This window comes from Lithobates pipiens, unplaced genomic scaffold (assembly GCF_037356315.1).
Source record: "Lithobates pipiens isolate NorthernLeopardFrog02 unplaced genomic scaffold, aLitPip1_a1.2 Scaffold_8, whole genome shotgun sequence".
NCBI classification, from domain to species: Eukaryota; Metazoa; Chordata; class Amphibia; order Anura; family Ranidae; genus Lithobates; species Lithobates pipiens.
Genome location: NW_027507903.1, coordinates 139,113,711 through 139,131,685, shown reverse-complemented (window position 1 = coordinate 139,131,685; position 17,975 = coordinate 139,113,711). Strand labels below are relative to the sequence as shown.

General features: G+C 44.8%; 1 protein-coding gene across 3 annotated transcripts in view; it reads right to left on the bottom strand.

Moving 5' to 3' along the window:
- Positions 1-17,975, bottom strand: part of IL15RA (interleukin 15 receptor subunit alpha) — a 214,716-nt gene that overhangs the window by 66,691 nt on the left and 130,050 nt on the right. For all 3 annotated transcript variants that reach the window (XM_077473412.1, XM_077473413.1, XM_077473411.1), the window contains one exon: positions 12,251-12,457. In XM_077473412.1, the coding sequence (XP_077329538.1) occupies positions 12,251-12,457 (207 nt within the window). The remainder of the gene's footprint in view (positions 1-12,250; positions 12,458-17,975) is intronic.

The following is a 17,975-nucleotide window of genomic DNA, read 5'->3' as shown; positions in this document are numbered from 1 at the left end:
CAGGGTACAGTATGCCTTCACCACATGGCGCTGTATCATCTCACAGTGGTTTATAAAAACCTATTACCCTATATGTGCTGAGTATACACTGAATCAAGTATGGTCATTGTACCAGTGACTTACTCCCAGAGATGTGCGGACACAGAATGAGGTTCGTGCAGGATGCTTATTTCTGAGGAGTAACCCGAAAGAGAAGGGATGTATTCAGCACTGTATTGGGGGAATAGGAGCTGGGAGAGGTGTTGTTAATATTGTGGACATCCGTATCCTGAAGAACAAACTCTTGGCCATAGCTTAAGCGGGGCTTTGTTACTCAGAGAGATGGGTGGCATCCTTAATAACATTCTACAAAGTCACATGTAAAGTGGCTCCAGATTTGGTCAACCATATAGAGAGGTTGGTAGAGAGTGTGATGGTATAGGACAGAAATCTGTCATTGGCTCTGGCGTGCACGCAGTGGCAGGCGGAAATATCAACCAACATTAAGCTGATTGACAGTCTCTGTATGAGGGGCAGTGACCTGATGAGTAGCATCACCGCTCAGTAAGAATTTGCCAAAACACGTCGCTTACACTCATCCAAAGTTGTGGTCAAATGCCTGGATGGGCTGTATTAATTTGGATTGTGAAAGGTGTTATGCTGTATGATCCAATATTCAAAAGTGCAAACTCGGTTTGTGTATTTGGTGGCATCAATGGGCTTACTGTGATGGGGATTCTATCTTGTTGCATTTGAGGCTAAATTACCCACATGCGATCAGAGAAGATGGAAGCTGGAGGCAGGTTGATACTTCCCTCAGTTGGAAGCATGACCATGATGTCCTTTGTATGTCAGGTCAATACATGGTGAACGAAAAATGTTGGGAAGTTATTTCACTCTGTGTTCTGGATGGAGAGATCATTGCTGGGAATGAAGCACCTGGGTATTATTTGGGACATAGACGAGTTTGTTTCTTTATCTATGCAAGTTGAAGGACGAATTAACGGTAGGGTCTCTGTGTACAAGTAAGAGACTTTGCTACCAAGTCAGAGCCCTGCAATACCCCTGACATGCCAAAAGTGCGGTATGAAAGGCCATTGTGAGCAAGCCTGCCTAATCCTGACCCGTATTTACAGTAAAGGGTTATAGAAGGTTGGGAGCGGGGTGCGTAATTTGATGGGACACATATATATGTATATATTATGGTAATAAGTTGATTCATGGTATAGTGTGACCTATGTGTATTGTAGGCTAGTAATATGGGCAAGAAACGCCCTCTTCGAGACTCTGTATTTGAGAGCTGGTTGATATGTTATTCTGAATGTGTGCTGGTGAATTGTGAGTGAATGGACAACCCTTGCCTGTACTGCATCCCATCCTGAAGAAACCAGAAAGGAGAAGATACCAAAGATACAGAATGGTGACATGGAAACTGTCGCTGAAGAGTGTTGGTAGTGTGTCACTCAGTGGCAAAGCGGCGCGTGTTGGGAAGCACAACACGGTAAGACCATTATGGACTGTTCCATAACACGTTAAGACAGTTAAGGACTGTTCTATAGGTACTGGTTTGGAAACACATATTGGGGAGAAAACAGTTATGGACTGTTCAATAGGAGCTGTGTCTGAAGAAGGGTGGTATGCGCCTTTTAGGCGCAAAGCGGAGTATGTTGGAATTAAACATGAATTAATATCACATCTCTGGATTTTATACATATGTTTACTATTGCCAAGCTCAGCCAGGCTGCCATGGTTTCACTCTCTGTAGGATTGACATATGATCCCCACATTGGAATGTAGCCAGTTAAGCCTAACTCTGCATAGCAATGCTGACTCCAATCTGTCTATGAGAATTCCTGATTCAAGTAAGCTTCAAAGAGAACTTAACTTACAGAGATGATGAATGAGGTGAGGCATAGGAGATCGAATCCAAGATTTGACCCCAGTCGGATTAATTTTGCAATTCATGGACAGACACTGCCCTCCAGAGGCCAATTATGGCAAGATGGTCAGCAAAATAGCCTGGTGGAGGAAACGCCCCAGAGACACTGATTTGTCCAAAAGCAAAGTTGGGCAGGCAATGGGATGCGGTGTGGATGAGGTGTGTTTGTCAACATGGAATGTTTCAAAGAGCTCTCTCTCTGTTCGCTGCAAAGCCTGCCATGAGGCTGTCATCTGCTAACTTGATGACTCGGCCATCTTGAGGCCTTGCCCTGACTGTTGGCTCAGGCCTAATCCATGCGGCCTAGACTCCTTTTTATCATCCAGAACCAGCAGGGCGCCCATGATGTCAGCATCCGAAGTCGATCTATTCCTCAGCTGTTGGGTGCTCCCGCTGCCATCCTCGGTAAGGGAAACAGGAGGTAGGTTCCCTACTGCGCATGTGCAACTCTGGTCCCTGCTGTTTCTGGGACCCGTGTGTCTCCCAGAATACAGCGGTTGGGTGACATAGATACCCATGGGTGGCTCGGGTATCTATGCCTGGAAGTGGGAGCAAAATACCTGTATTGGGCAGGAATCTGCTCCCCCCTCCCCCTTGACAGGTGCCAAATGTGACAGTGGAAGGAACTGGAAAAATGCAGGTTACATTTTTGGGTGGAACTCTGCTTTAAAGCTATCTAAACGTAAAAAAAATGAAAAGACTAGAGGAATGCACAAAATAAGGGTTACCAAAGCACTAAACCCAATGCTGATGAAGCCATTGATTTTGGTATCCCTATTGCCCAGAAAGGTGACTTATGTGTCATCTATCAGTCGCACCACTGGGGACAATGGGTTGATACCCCTACAAAAATAACTGATTATAGGGGCCATTTGAAACCATTGAAACAAGGGGGATGAGTTTCTGCTCTGGTTTATTCAAGTGTTTAAATATCAGATTGAGATATTGAGCTCCGTAAACAATTTTTAAATGTATTTTGTAGTCATGATCATAGTAAATAAATGAAGAACATATACAAGATCAATTCCAAAAAAAGTTGAAAATCTACATAAAAAACAGAATGCAATAATTTGCAAATCTCATAAACCTATATTGTATTTACAATAAAAATCATCAAATGTTTAAACTGAGAATATGTAGCATTTTAAGAAAAATATGATCATTTTGAAATTGATGGTAGCAACATGTCTCAGAAAAGTTGGGACAGGGCTATTTTTACCATCGTGTACCATCCCCTGCACTGTAAATGTCTGGGAATTGAGGAGACCAGTTGCTGGAGTTTTGGGAGAGGAATCTTGTCCCATTTTGCCTGTTAAAAGATTCTAACTGCCCAACAAATCTGGGTCCTCTTTGATGTACAGTATATTTCATTAGTGAAAGGTCTGAACAGCAGGCAAGCCAGTTAAGCAACTGGACTCTTCTACAACAAAGCCATGCTGTTGTCATAAATGCACTATGCGATTTAGCATTGTCATGCTAAAATATGCAATGCCTTCCCTGAAAAAGACGCTGTCTGGATGGGAGCATATGCTGCTATAACCTGGATATATCTTTCAGCATTGATGGTGCCTTTCCAGCAAACTGCCCATTCCGTAAGCACTAATGTACTCCCATACCTTCAGAGAGCTGATAACAAGCGGAAAAGTCACTCTCCTCTTTAGTTTGGATATATTCCTGAGCCCATGCAGTGATGTCCATCACAGAATCATGCCTGTTTTCTAATGCAGTGCCGTCTAAGGGCCCGAAGATCCAACATTGCATGTTGGCTTTGTCCCTTGCGTGAGGAGATTTCTCCAGATTCTCTGAATTTTTGATGATATTATGTAGATGATATATTTAAAGTCTTTGCAATTTTACATTGAGGAACGTTATTCTGAAATTCCAGCTCTTCCTTGGTAACCGCTTCCCAACGTCATATGACATAGTCGACTTTGAGTGGTGATATCTGATTCAGATATCTTCTTTTAGAGCCAGCAATTCCCTTCACCATTAGAACAATCATAGCGGCTGTTCAGCTGCTTGATAGTTCTCCGGTGCTTCTTTCAGCTCGTCCCCTGCGATCGGCAAATCGGAGAAGAAAATGACCAGCGCCAGATGTTGACCATAGAGATTTCCGGCACACCAGATGGTCCCCGGAGTCTCTATGATAGTTCGGAGGTTGGGCGCAATGTTATGACGTCAACCCCCCGGCTAGGCATTTGAAAAAATGCAGCCTCCTCAGATGGGAAGCCAGGATCTTTTTTTTAATTTTATTTCAGGCTTGCCAGCCTAGAGGTGAGATCTGGGGACTTATTGACCCCAGATCGCACTGTAAAGAGGACCTGTCTTGCACTATTCATATTACAATATTACAAGGGTTGTTTACATTCCTTGTAGTAGGAATAAAAGTGGCCAAAAAAAATTTAAAAAGAAAAATCAAACTAGAAAAATAAAGTAAAGTAAAAAAGTTTTTTAAAGCGCCCCTGTCCCCGCGTAGTGATGGCCGAACGGTTCGCCCGGCGGTCGTTTCGCGGCGAATTTCCGACTTTCGCCGTCCGCGGGTTCGAACGCCTTTTTCCGTCGTTCGCCCCGGCGGACTTACGTGTTTAATGTATACAAGAACTTTAACCTTTCGTGACACGTTTATCATGTGTTACAGGACAACCAATTGAGACATGACAGCTCATGGACACTTGGACATTCCCCCTAACCTATAAATACACCCGATCCGGTGGCCATTTTACATTCTTTCTTCTGTCACTGTAGGGAAAGGATCCTGTGTGGAGTAGGGACAGAGAAAACGCTAGCTATTTGGTACACAAAAGTTCTTTTCAGGACTGGTATAGGTGTTAGGTCAGCAGCCTGAGTTTCTTTTGTCAGTTTAGATAAAGGGACAGAGCGCTGTATGCTGCTATTTTAGGGACAGCTCAGCCAGATTAGTCTTTCTTCATCATCATCATCATCATCATCATTAGCTGTTACTATCAGGTCCACAAAAGAGCTGTTCCAGCTAATCGTTCCAGCCTACTCTTTTTTGCCAATTTGTATAGGGACAGGCAGGAAGCAGTGTGTCAGGCAGTGAGGATAATTTTAAAGACTTGCTGTTACTATTAGTTCCACAAAGGTTCTTTTCAGGACTGGTATCAGTGGTACGGTAATAGGCTTGTACACGTATAATATTCTTTCTTCCAAATATAGAAAGAATATTATACTTGACTGCTGCCCTTCTGCTGCAGTCTGCTAATCATTCACAACTCACTTGTTCCACAAAAGTTCTTATAAGGACTGGTAACTTGGTCTGTCTAGGGTGCTACGGTACATAGGCTTGGGTGCGGTACAGTCTGCTGTTCTGTAAGGACCGCTATCGGTCCACAATAGATAGGGTTGCCGTGCACTACTGCTGACCGCTGCCCTATACTGCAGCAGTCCTTCAGCGGTATAGGGACTGACGCACAGTCTGCTAAACACTAATACACAACCTGCTTGGTCCACAAAAGTTCTTATAAGGACTGGTAACTTGGTATAGGGTGCTACGGTACATAGGCCTGAGTGCGTTACAGTCTGCTGTTCTGTAAGGACCGCTATCGGTCCACAATACATAGGGTTGACGTGCACTACTGCTGACCGCTGCCCTATACTGCAGCAGTCCTTCAGCGGTATAGGGACTGACGCACAGTCTGCTAAACACTAACACACAACCTGCTTGGTCCACAAAAGTTCTTATAAGGACTGGTAACTTGGTATAGGGTGCTACGGTACATAGGCCTGAGTGCAGTACAGTCTGCTGTTCTGTAAGGACTGCTATCGGTCCACAATACATAGGGTTGCCGTGCACTACTGCTGACCGCTGCCCTATACTGCAGCAGTCCTTCAGCGGTATAGGGACTGACGCACAGTCTGCTAAACACTAATACACAACCTGCTTGGTCCACAAAAGTTCTTATAAGGACTGGTAACTTGGTATAGGGTGCTACGGTACATAGGCCTGAGTGCGTTACAGTCTGCTGTTCTGTAAGGACCGCTATCGGTCCACAATACATAGGGTTGCCGTGCACTACTGCTGACCGCTGCCCTATACTGCAGCAGTCCTTCATTGGTATAGGGACTGACGTACAGTCTGCTAATCACTAACACACAACCTGCTTGGTCCACAAAAGTTCTTATAAGGACTGGTAACTTGGTATAGGGTGCTACGGTACATAGGCCTGAGTGCGTTACAGTCTGCTGTTCTGTAAGGACCGCTATCGGTCCACAATACATAGGGTTGCCGTGCACTACTGCTGACCGCTGCCCTATACTGCAGCAGTCCTTCATTGGTATAGGGACTGACGTACAGTCTGCTAATCACTAACACACAACCTGCTTGGTCCACAAAAGTTCTTATAAGGACTGGTAACTTGGTATAGGGTGCTACGGTACATAGGCCTGAGTGCGTTACAGTCTGCTGTTCTGTAAGGACCGCTATCGGTCCACAATACATAGGGTTGCCGTGCACTACTGCTGACCGCTGCCCTATACTGCAGCAGTCCTTCATTGGTATAGGGACTGACGTACAGTCTGCTAATCACTAACACACAACCTGCTTGGTCCACAAAAGTTCTTATAAGGACTGGTAACTTGGTATAGGGTGCTACGGTACATAGGCCTGAGTGCGTTACAGTCTGCTGTTCTGTAAGGACCGCTATCGGTCCACAATACATAGGGTTGCCGTGCACTACTGCTGACCGCTGCCCTATACTGCAGCAGTCCTTCATTGGTATAGGGACTGACGTACAGTCTGCTAATCACTAACACACAACCTGCTTGGTCCACAAAAGTTCTTATAAGGACTGGTAACTTGGTATAGGGTGCTACGGTACATAGGCCTGAGTGCGTTACAGTCTGCTGTTCTGTAAGGACCGCTATCGGTCCACAATACATAGGGTTGCCGTGCACTACTGCTGACCGCTGCCCTATACTGCAGCAGTCCTTCAGCGGTATAGGGACTGACGCACAGTCTGCTAAACACTAACACACAACCTGCTTGGTCCACAAAAGTTCTTATAAGGACTGGTAACTTGGTATAGGGTGCTACGGTACATAGGCCTGAGTGCGTTACAGTCTGCTGTTCTGTAAGGACCGCTATCGGTCCACAATACATAGGGTTGCCGTGCACTACTGCTGACCGCTGCCCTATACTGCAGCAGTCCTTCATTGGTATAGGGACTGACGTACAGTCTGCTAATCACTAACACACAACCTGCTTGGTCCACAAAAGTTCTTATAAGGACTGGTAACTTGGTATAGGGTGCTACGGTACATAGGCCTGAGTGCGTTACAGTCTGCTGTTCTGTAAGGACCGCTATCGGTCCACAATACATAGGGTTGCCGTGCACTACTGCTGACCGCTGCCCTATACTGCAGCAGTCCTTCATTGGTATAGGGACTGACGTACAGTCTGCTAATCACTAACACACAACCTGCTTGGTCCACAAAAGTTCTTATAAGGACTGGTAACTTGGTATAGGGTGCTACGGTACATAGGCCTGAGTGCGTTACAGTCTGCTGTTCTGTAAGGACCGCTATCGGTCCACAATACATAGGGTTGCCGTGCACTACTGCTGACCGCTGCCCTATACTGCAGCAGTCCTTCAGCGGTATAGGGACTGACGCACAGTCTGCTAAACACTAACACACAACCTGCTTGGTCCACAAAAGTTCTTATAAGGACTGGTAACTTGGTATAGGGTGCTACGGTACATAGGCCTGAGTGCGTTACAGTCTGCTGTTCTGTAAGGACCGCTATCGGTCCACAATACATAGGGTTGCCGTGCACTACTGCTGACCGCTGCCCTATACTGCAGCAGTCCTTCATTGGTATAGGGACTGACGTACAGTCTGCTAATCACTAACACACAACCTGCTTGGTCCACAAAAGTTCTTATAAGGACTGGTAACTTGGTATAGGGTGCTACGGTACATAGGCCTGAGTGCAGTACAGTCTGCTGTTCTGTAAGGACCGCTATCGGTCCACAATACATAGGGTTGCCGTGCACTACTGCTGACCGCTGCCCTATACTGCAGCAGTCCTTCATTGGTATAGGGACTGACGTACAGTCTGCTAATCACTAACACACAACCTGCTTGGTCCACAAAAGTTCTTATAAGGACTGGTAACTTGGTATAGGGTGCTACGGTACATAGGCCTGAGTGCGTTACAGTCTGCTGTTCTGTAAGGACCGCTATCGGTCCACAATACATAGGGTTGCCGTGCACTACTGCTGACCGCTGCCCTATACTGCAGCAGTCCTTCATTGGTATAGGGACTGACGTACAGTCTGCTAATCACTAACACACAACCTGCTTGGTCCACAAAAGTTCTTATAAGGACTGGTAACTTGGTATAGGGTGCTACGGTACATAGGCCTGAGTGCAGTACAGTCTGCTGTTCTGTAAGGACCGCTATCGGTCCACAATACATAGGGTTGACGTGCACTACTGCTGACCGCTGCCCTATACTGCAGCAGTCCTTCAGCGGTATAGGGACTAAGAGTTTTGTCACAGGGTGATTTAAAAAATGACAGGCAGAGGAAGAGGCAGGCCCTTCCGCAGGGGTGGTAGGGGTAGGGCAGGAGCAACAGCCTTGAGCCAAAGTGGGAAGTTGCAGAAGGTGCGTTCAATTACTTTAAAGGACGCACCAGACTTGGTTGAGTGGCTCACTCAGCCTTATTCTTCTGCACCCTCCTCATCCTCTCGATCTGCACCCTCTTCTTCACTCTCTGCTATGTGCACCCCCAAAGACACTACCACCAACAACACCACCACCACCACATACCTTCCGCTTGAGTGCAAATGGGGGCCTTCATGCTCCAGTGTTTTAATAGGGACCCCCGTATAAAAAGCATGAGGGTCAAGGACCAGTACTGGGTGGCAACGTACTTAGATCCCCGGTACAAACACAAAATGGCGGAAATGTTACCGCCGTCGCAGAGGGCTGTCAGAATGCAGCACTTCCAGGCCTTGCTTCGAGAAATGCTGCATTCTGCTTTTGCGTGCGCTGGCAGAGGAGCAATTCCCACTCCCAGAGAAGGATTTGCGGGTACCAATCCAACAGCGCCTGCAAGAAGAGGCCGGTTTGAAGATGTGTTGGTGACTTCGGATATGAGGTCATTCTTTCAGCCGACCCATCGACAGGTGTCATCCGGATCCAGCATCAGGGAACGCCTAGACCGTCAGGTGTCCGACTACATTGGGTTAACGGCCGATGTGGACGCTCTGAGGAGTGATGAACCCCTAGACTACTGGGTGGGCAGGCTTGACCTCTGGCCAGAGCTTGCCCAATTTGCAATCGAACTGTTGGCTTGCCCCTCATCCAGTGTCCTGTCCGAAAGGACGTTCAGCGCAGCAGGGGGGATTGTGACCGATAAGCGTACTCGCCTAGCTCACGACAGTGTTAACTACCTCACATTTCTAAAAATGAATGAGGCATGGATCTCGGAGGAATTCAACACATGTGATCAGTAGACCATGTATATGTCTATAAACAATTTTTGGAATCAAGCACACAGACCTTCTTAATTCATTTGGCTCACTTCCCTGACCCAAAAAAGCACACCGTACTATATGCCCCTACCCTCCTCTTTGAAGAGGTTGAGCGGTGTCATATTTCTACTGGGGCTGCTTATTATGAGGGGTTCCCACCATCCCTGTGCTGTGCTGACTTCCTCCTGGGTGTTCTTATTATGAGGGGCTCCCACCATCCCTGTGCTGTGCTGACTTCCTCCTGGGGGTTCTTATTATGAGGGGCTCCCACCATCCCTGTGCTGTGCTGACTTCCTCCTGGGGGTTCTTATTATGAGGGGATCACACCATCCCTGTGCTGTGCTGACTTCCTCCTGGGGCTGCTTACGGTGCTGCTGTCAGCGCTGTATGTCACGGAGCTGCTGTCAGCGCTGTATGTCACGGAGCTGCTGTCAGCGCTGTATGTCACGGAGCTGCTGTCAGCGCTGTATGTCACGGTGCTGCTGTCAGCGCTGTATGTCACGGAGCTGCTGTCAGCGCTGTATGTCACGGAGCTGCTGTCAGTGCTGTATGTCACGGAGCTGCTGTCAGCGCTGTATGTCACGGAGCTGCTGTCAGCGCTGTATGTCACGGAGCTGCTGTCAGCGCTGTATGTCACGGTGCTGCTGTCAGCGCTGTATGTCACGGAGCTGCTGTCAGCGCTGTATGTCACGGAGCTGCTGTCAGTGCTGTATGTCACGGAGCTGCTGTCAGCGCTGTATGTCACGGAGCTGCTGTCAGCGCTGTATGTCACGGAGCTGCTGTCAGCGCTGTATGTCACGGTGCTGCTGTCAGCGCTGTATGTCACGGAGCTGCTGTCAGCGCTGTATGTCACGGAGCTGCTGTCAGCGCTGTATGTCACGGAGCTGCTGTCAGCGCTGTATGTCACGGAGCTGCTGTCAGCGCTGTATGTCACGGAGCTGCTGTCAGCGCTGTATGTCACGGTGCTGATGTCAGTGCTCTGTATTACGGTGCTGCTGTCAGTGCTCTGTATCTCCTGCACCCTCTTGTTTGCCTACCCTGGTCCCTGACCTTCCCTCTCCTCCATTGCCTTCATTAGCTCCATAGTCCTGAATTGTCAGAACAATTTCCCAAATAAAAAAAAAATGCTTGTAGTTATCGATCCCAAATTCACCTCATACATGTATTATGCTATTGTCCAGGTGGTGGGACTACGTGCTACCCCCTAATAATTACCCCGTGGCCGCAAATTCGACCTAAAGGTTTGCGAAATTCGCCTCCCATTGAAGTCAATGGAGCCCGCGGCGAACGGTCGTTTTCGCGAACGTTTGTGCCCGTTCGCGTTTCGCGTTCGCGAAACGTCCCGTCGGAAGTTCGTCCATCACTATCCCCGCGTCCTCGCTCGCAGAAGTGAACGCATACGTGAGTCGCGCCCACACATGTAAACAACCTTCACACCACACATGTGAGGTATCACTGCGAACAATAGAGCGAGAGCAATAATTCTAGCACTGGACCTCCTATGTAACACACAACGTGTAACCTGTAAAAAAAATTCAAGCGTTGCCTATGGGGATTTTTAAGTACCGAAGTTTGGCGGCATTCCACGAGCGTGTGCAGTTTTGAAGCTTGACATGTTAGGTATCTATTTATTGATGTAACATCATCTTTCACATTATGCAAAATAGTTGGGCTAACTTTACTGTTTTTTTTTTTTTATGCATGAAATGCCTTTTAAAAAATTGCTGTGCAAATACAGTGCAAGATAAAAAGTTGCAATGACCGCCATTTTATTCTCTAGGGTTCTGTGTAATTTTCTATCAAAAAAATATGATTTTTACATGTAGGAGAGAAATGTCAGAATTGGTCTGGTAGGCAAGTGGTTAATAAATAAATACAGCTAAAAAATTAAGTATTTTGAGCTGTCATTATATTATCTGTAAATGCTACATTAATCATCTGCCCTTACTCAAGATGGCCACAGCCAGAAATGCTAGGGCTCAGAAGCTGAACTGGAAGTAATGAATGGTGGCTGCATTAAATCACATATGCTCTCAAATGAGCTGCTAGGTCACAGCATGAGGGACATTTGCATTCCACGCTGGCCATGGCTGGTTCCTTCTTGGACACCTCAGTTCCATCCTGGACATCGGTGATGCCTTCCTCCTTGCCTCTAGGGTTGCCACCTCATCCCTTTAAAACCGCACACATATGAATTACACAAGGCTAATTTAATGCAGATAAGGCACCAAGTGAGTTTAATAACCACTTTAATCAGCCACAGAACCTGTGTAATTAATATGTGTTTGGTTTTAAAGGGATGAGGCGGCAACCCTACTTGCAACTCACCACAGCGCCATCCCCCTAGACATAGTCAGCTATGTGGTTCTACCATCATTGCCAGTGACAGTGACACAATGCTCTAATGCCAGCGGGCCCGGCTTACAATACACTGCAGTTGGCATTGCATTGTGGCATCCATGGTCGGTGTCCCATGTTTGTAATTTCCCGGTCTGACACAGTGATCCATCAGTGCCCGAGCCGGCCTCACAGCCAGTGTGATAACATTGCTATCCAACCATTCTTACTTTGTACTTTTAGTAAATTTTTTTCAATAAATTGCCAGCAGCTCATTTGAGAGCATATGCAGTTTATTGCAGCCACCATTCATTACTTCCAGTTCAGCTTCTGAGGGCTGTCAGCCCCAAATGTCTTCAGCATTTCGGCATCTGATCCCATGCTGTCAGACAGCAGCACGGTTAAGCTGTGCTTATATCATACCACTGGGTGAATTTCTTAAGATTAGCGCCTGGAACTCAATCTCTATTGCCACTTTAATTAATGTTAACAGACCTGGAATGCTTGAATCGTGTCCAGTCATTGTATAACTGATGGTAGATAATTTAGGAGTTTCATCAGTGGAAATGTATGTGGATTCTGGAACTGATTGTGCTGTTTCCCTTGAAGTTGTTGCATGTTCAGAAGATCTGGGTTGCTGTGTCGTCGTTCCCACTGTCGCTTTTCCTACAGTAGTTGGTAAAATTGTTGTAGATTGTGACCCTGGTAAAAATGAACACACATTTGTTTTTTCCTGCTGTCAGATTATGGAAATCCAGAACAGTAAACAAAAAGTAAATCTTTCCTAAGATAAATATGGGAGTTGCCATTGCTGACATCTTCCTGGAAATGCTATTTGCTTGGCTTTTATGCTTACCCTGTGGCTTCGGTAGTTTCTGAATCATGGGCTGGGAACAAGAAGGCAAATGAGTAAATAGTAGGCAATTCATTCTTCGGCCTTCTTAGCAGGAGCATTGATCAAGTCCTTATTTCTCAGCAGCTCAGTTCACCCTGCTCCTCCTTCCCACAGCAACTACTATGTGTTTACAATAGAGCAAATTTCTCCAATCTTTTTACCTTAAAAAGGAAAATAATTTTCAGGTCTTTGGGAACCCTTATTAAAACTAATTCATGGGGGTGGGGGTGGGGTGTCAATGGTAGAAATGCCCCTTACGTTGGTAGTTAGTGGGAAAAATGGAACCCCTATAGTGGTGGTCAGAATGTCAGCCCTACAGACAGGTAAAAGGATAATTGGTGTCATACTGCTGGCATTACCAAGCTGTATTAAATTGTGCCGGTACCTTCAAATTGGAGGCCAGTCAGCCACAGCTCAAGGAACCCCTATCAACCTCTTGAGGAACCTAGAGTTTTATGGAACCCCCGATTGAGAATGGCTGCATTAGATATTAGAAGGCTGATATGTCACTGCTGGGAGAGGGGAGCACAGGGTAAGCTGAGCTGCTGAGATAACAATTAAAACAGCTTCTGTGTTTCTGCTGTGCAATTTGAGGATTCATTGTTTCACAGTGCTTGCAGCTATAAAGGTCTGTGAGGGCTTGCTTTAAGGCCCCATTCACACCTCAGCATTTTGTAGCTTGAAGCTCGAAGCTCCAAAATGCTGGAGGTACATATCTCTAGTCCAAGTCGCTTAAAGCTCAAGAAAGTTCTGGAGATTTTTTAGTAGCTTGAATTGTGCAGATGTGAGCATTTTTGGCATGTTTTTATTCCTATAGAAATGAATGGAAACGTGCCATTTGTTTTTTGAGCGATTTTCTGCTCAAATTAAAAAATTGAACAGTAATAATATATGAATAAATATATGTAAAATAAATACACAAATAACTATAAATCATCATAAAGAAATTAAAGAAATTAATAATATGTAATAATACGAAAATAATAATTAACCCCTTACCCTAAAAAAATATTATTATTAATAATAATATAATAATGCATAAATACCCAAACCTGAACAAAAATATTAGTAAAAATAATAATATTTGTATTTATTTATTTTGTGTTAAGGTGTTTAGCTATTTATTATAAAAAATTTTTTAAGGGTTAGGTGTTAAGGTTAGGAGTTAATTATTTATTTATTATTACTTAATATTCATTAAAATGATTTATGATTATTTAAATTTGTGTATTTATAGTAGTGGTAGTAGTAGTAATATTAATAACACCCTAACCCAAAAAAAAAAAAAATAACCCAATCCCCAACTCCTAATCCTAACCTAACTCTAACCCTAACGGAAAAAAAAAATAGATTAATAATAAAGCTAAAAAAGCTGAAATACCTAGCAACAAATGATGCATCTGATGATAGTTTTCTCTATGGGCTCAAAAAAACGTCAAAGCTCAAAAATGCTGTATAAAAACATGCAGGTCTCACATAAAAAACTGTGCCAACATCGCATGTAAAAATAGCAAAGAAAATGCTAGAAAAATGCACAAAGATGCTACGCTCAGGTGTGAATGTAGCCTAAAGCTTATTTACTATATGTAAAATATTCAATATAATGTAAACTACTTGAAAGTCCATAGCATGGGCGCAAGTTCACTTTAAAAAAATATGTCTCCAAAGAAAAATGAGCAAACTTTCAGACTGATGACAGCGTAAACTTAAAAACTATTCTTTATTGACTAACCAGCAATGTGTGTTGTCCACCCCTATGTTATATGATGGTAACTGTAGTAGTTATTTTTGTTGTGGAAACATATCCAGGAACTTGCGTTGTTTGAGTTAATTTTGTCTTTGATGTTTGACGTATCTGATGAATCTTCACTGTAGCTGTTGACAGTAATGTAAACCTTTCAAGTTCTGCGTACATGAAATCACGGCTTGAACTTGACCCTAGAGACAGTATTAGGTATATGTAATCAGGTAAAAACTAAAAAGTATGATAGGTGCCCTGTGCAAAAGGAAGGATTTATGAAGAAAGGCTCAGACAGCCATCCAATGTTAATTTGGCTACTTCAATCAAAAATTATCGTACTTATTGGAGTATAACACACACTTTTTCTCCCCCTGAAAACAGAGGACAAACAGTGCCTGCGTGTTATACACCGATACTATGTTTTATCAACAGGTGGTCCGCCCCAGGAGCCACCCATTGGGGGGGGGGGGGGGTGTCAGGCCGGCCGCCCCGCCTCTCCTGGCCCTGGGACAGCGCTGTCTGCATAGTCTAAAGTTGACAAAAAAATCACTTGCCAGCTCCTTCTCCTATACCGCTCCCCTTGTGTCAGTGTCATTATAAAGCAAAGCTTGTAAATATCTCAATACAGTGGCAAAATTATAGGTGTCGCTGAGACTGCCATGGCGACTGGGCCCCTTACTGCGGGGGGCCCTTTCGATAGGTGGAATGGCAGAACGAGCTCCCGATCGTCAGCCGAACTGTAATTGGCACTATGCAGGGAGCTGTTATGTTAACCTAAAGTGAAAACACAGTGCTGTGCTCCATTTTCCTCCTGCAGCCGCTGAATGCCTGTGGGAGGGAGAAGAGGGGAAGCGACCCACTTGCGACCGGGCCCTGGTCTTCTGCCACTGGGCTCGGAGAAAAGAGCCTGTCAGGGGGGCCCTTCATGGTTTCTTGCATTGGGGCCCTGATGGTTCTAGTTACACCACTGTCTCAATAGCTCAGTTTTTTCTGGCTGCTCTCCTTCCCCCACTCCTCATCCTCCTAGTTTTAGCTTTAGATTGGAGGAGGAGAGCAGTAACATGACCATCTTTGAAACGTCAGAGAGAGAGCAGTCATGTGACCAGGTCAGTGGAAAAAATTTTGCTTTTGAGGTATATGGAAGCTTAATTTTACAATATGAGTGACACAGGAGGAGCAGTCCTTTTTTTCTTAACTGTAGAGAATGCTGGCAGTGCTGTCCCCAGAGACTGGGGGTCTCCTGAGAGTGCAGGGGGAGTGGGGCTGTATACTGGATGGGCGGCTGTGTTCTGGATGGGGGGCTGTGTACTGGATGGGGGGCTGCGTACTGGGGAGGGGGGCTGCGTACTGGGGAGGGGGGCTGCATACTGGGGAGGGGGGCTGCGTACTGGGGAGGGGGGCTGTGTACTGTGCAGTGGGAGGGGGACTGTGTAATGTAAAGGGGGCTATGAAAATATTTTTTCCTTAAACTTCTCTCTTAAAATTGGGGTATATGTTATACGTCTGTGCGTTTCATATGCCGATAAATACGTGTGTAATGTGTGTATTTGCAATCCCTACACTTGCAATCCCAGATGTATCTTGGTACTCAATGACTTAGCACAGTATGGCAGGAGAACTCTCCACTCCCAGCTATTGTATTAATGCCTGAATACAGAGGTAAACAGTGACTGCAAACCACCAAAACTGTCTCAGAGACTTGTAATATATCAGCCACCAGAAGGCAAACATGAGTGGAACTTCACTCTCCTCAATTAACATTGATTATTTTTAATCCTCATGCTGCTAGCATTAGTAGTTAGATAGGAAAGTATATCATATTTATTTGTTTTAAACTTGTTTTTTAAATTTTTGTTCAGTTACTTCCTAGTTTCTTGCCTAGGCAAATTATGTCATACATCCCAGGGGTCTTCAGGAGGGGAGAGGGAGGGGTTTTCTCAGCTAAACACACTCCCCTGGACGCATGAATCATTTGCCCTTATGCAAGATGGCCACATCCAGAAACGCTAGGGGGTTGTTTATCAAAGTGATTTCTCAACAATATAAAGTGTAGAGACATAGATGGATGGGGGAGTTTGCTTTTAATATTAATGCCCTGTACACGCAGTGTGTAGGCTCCATCGGACATTTTCCATCGGAATTTCCGACACACAAAGTTTGAGAGCTGGATCTAAAATTTTCCGACAACAAAATCCGATCACGTAAATTCCGATAATGTGTAGAGAATTCAGACACACAAAGTGCCACGCATGCTCAGAATAAATTATGAGACGGAAGAGCTCGGTCTGGTAAAACTAGCATTCGTAATGGCTATAGCACATTCATCATGCTGCAATGTTGAACATTTTTTAATGCAGCGCATTCTCTTTTTCTTTATAATGCTAGAAGAATGAAGTTGTTTTGCTGCTCATATACACACAGAGTTCTCACAAACTTCTTTCTTTATTATTTCTCGTCATTTCATGAATATAATATTTTTATTCGTCAGATCTCCTGAATATTTTTTTTTTATGTTTTAATTATTTTGTGGTTGTTTTTTTAATCAAGATCTCCTGTTTTTTTCAGTGATCTCCATAATTTTTTTTGTGTGTTTTGTGTGTCAAGTTACAACACCATTATTATCTTCTTTTTCTTTTTTTTAATCTCGAGGAGGTTGTTTGGTGTTGGCGTCCCTTGTTAATTTTACTTTGTATTTTTGAAATGTACCTGCCTACTGTCAAATAAACTGTCCTGTTTAAGTAAAACACATAGTCAAAAAACCTTTATTAGGAGTCATAACCAAATTAAGAGGAAGGCAACACTGGAGAAACTGCTGAAATTGGCCTCTGGCCCCCAGGGCACACATCAACTCTTTTAAGGAAAAATTGGTGGCCTGAAGAGTCCATATATAAGGGAGCACAATCTGGTCCAGAAGTCCAAGAGATCAGGAACAGCAGCAGATGACATATATGTCCCCAGGCTGTGGTCATAGAAGAGCCTGCGTCTTTTGTCAGACCAGACTGTACCCAGGCCATCACTATCTTGTCTTCCTTCCACGCTTCCTTCCAGGCTGTGGCTGTGGTGTTGGAGGTGTGGCAGGAGGAGGAGGGTCCAACTCACACAGGTGGCTTTTTTTGGTTTATTCGCCCCTCAACCCCTATTTAGTGTGTGGTACATGATTTCCTCACACATGAGGCATTTCCCCTCCTCCATGTCCTGCAGTTTGCATTCCACAGCCTCCTCCCGGCTGAGGTCTTCCTGTGTATGAAAAAGAGACATACTTTTAGTTTTTGGTTCATCAATCTCACACCATTTTCAGGTCATGTCTGTTGAAAATTGAATGTTAACAAATAGAAAAGACTATCATTCTGACCCCAGCATTTTTCATTCCTGTCCCAATTATTTTTGGCTACTACTGTCTATTGATATGTAAAACACTCTATTAAATCAGCAATTAGTGATCAATAATCACATCTAGCTAACATCATTCATTTAAAAAAAAATCAAATAAATAAGTAGAACAATACTATACCTGGCTCAAGCTGTGCTCCTCTACTTCTTCCTGGCTGGTAGGCCCAGGGTGGGCGTCGGAAGCCTCAGCTGGG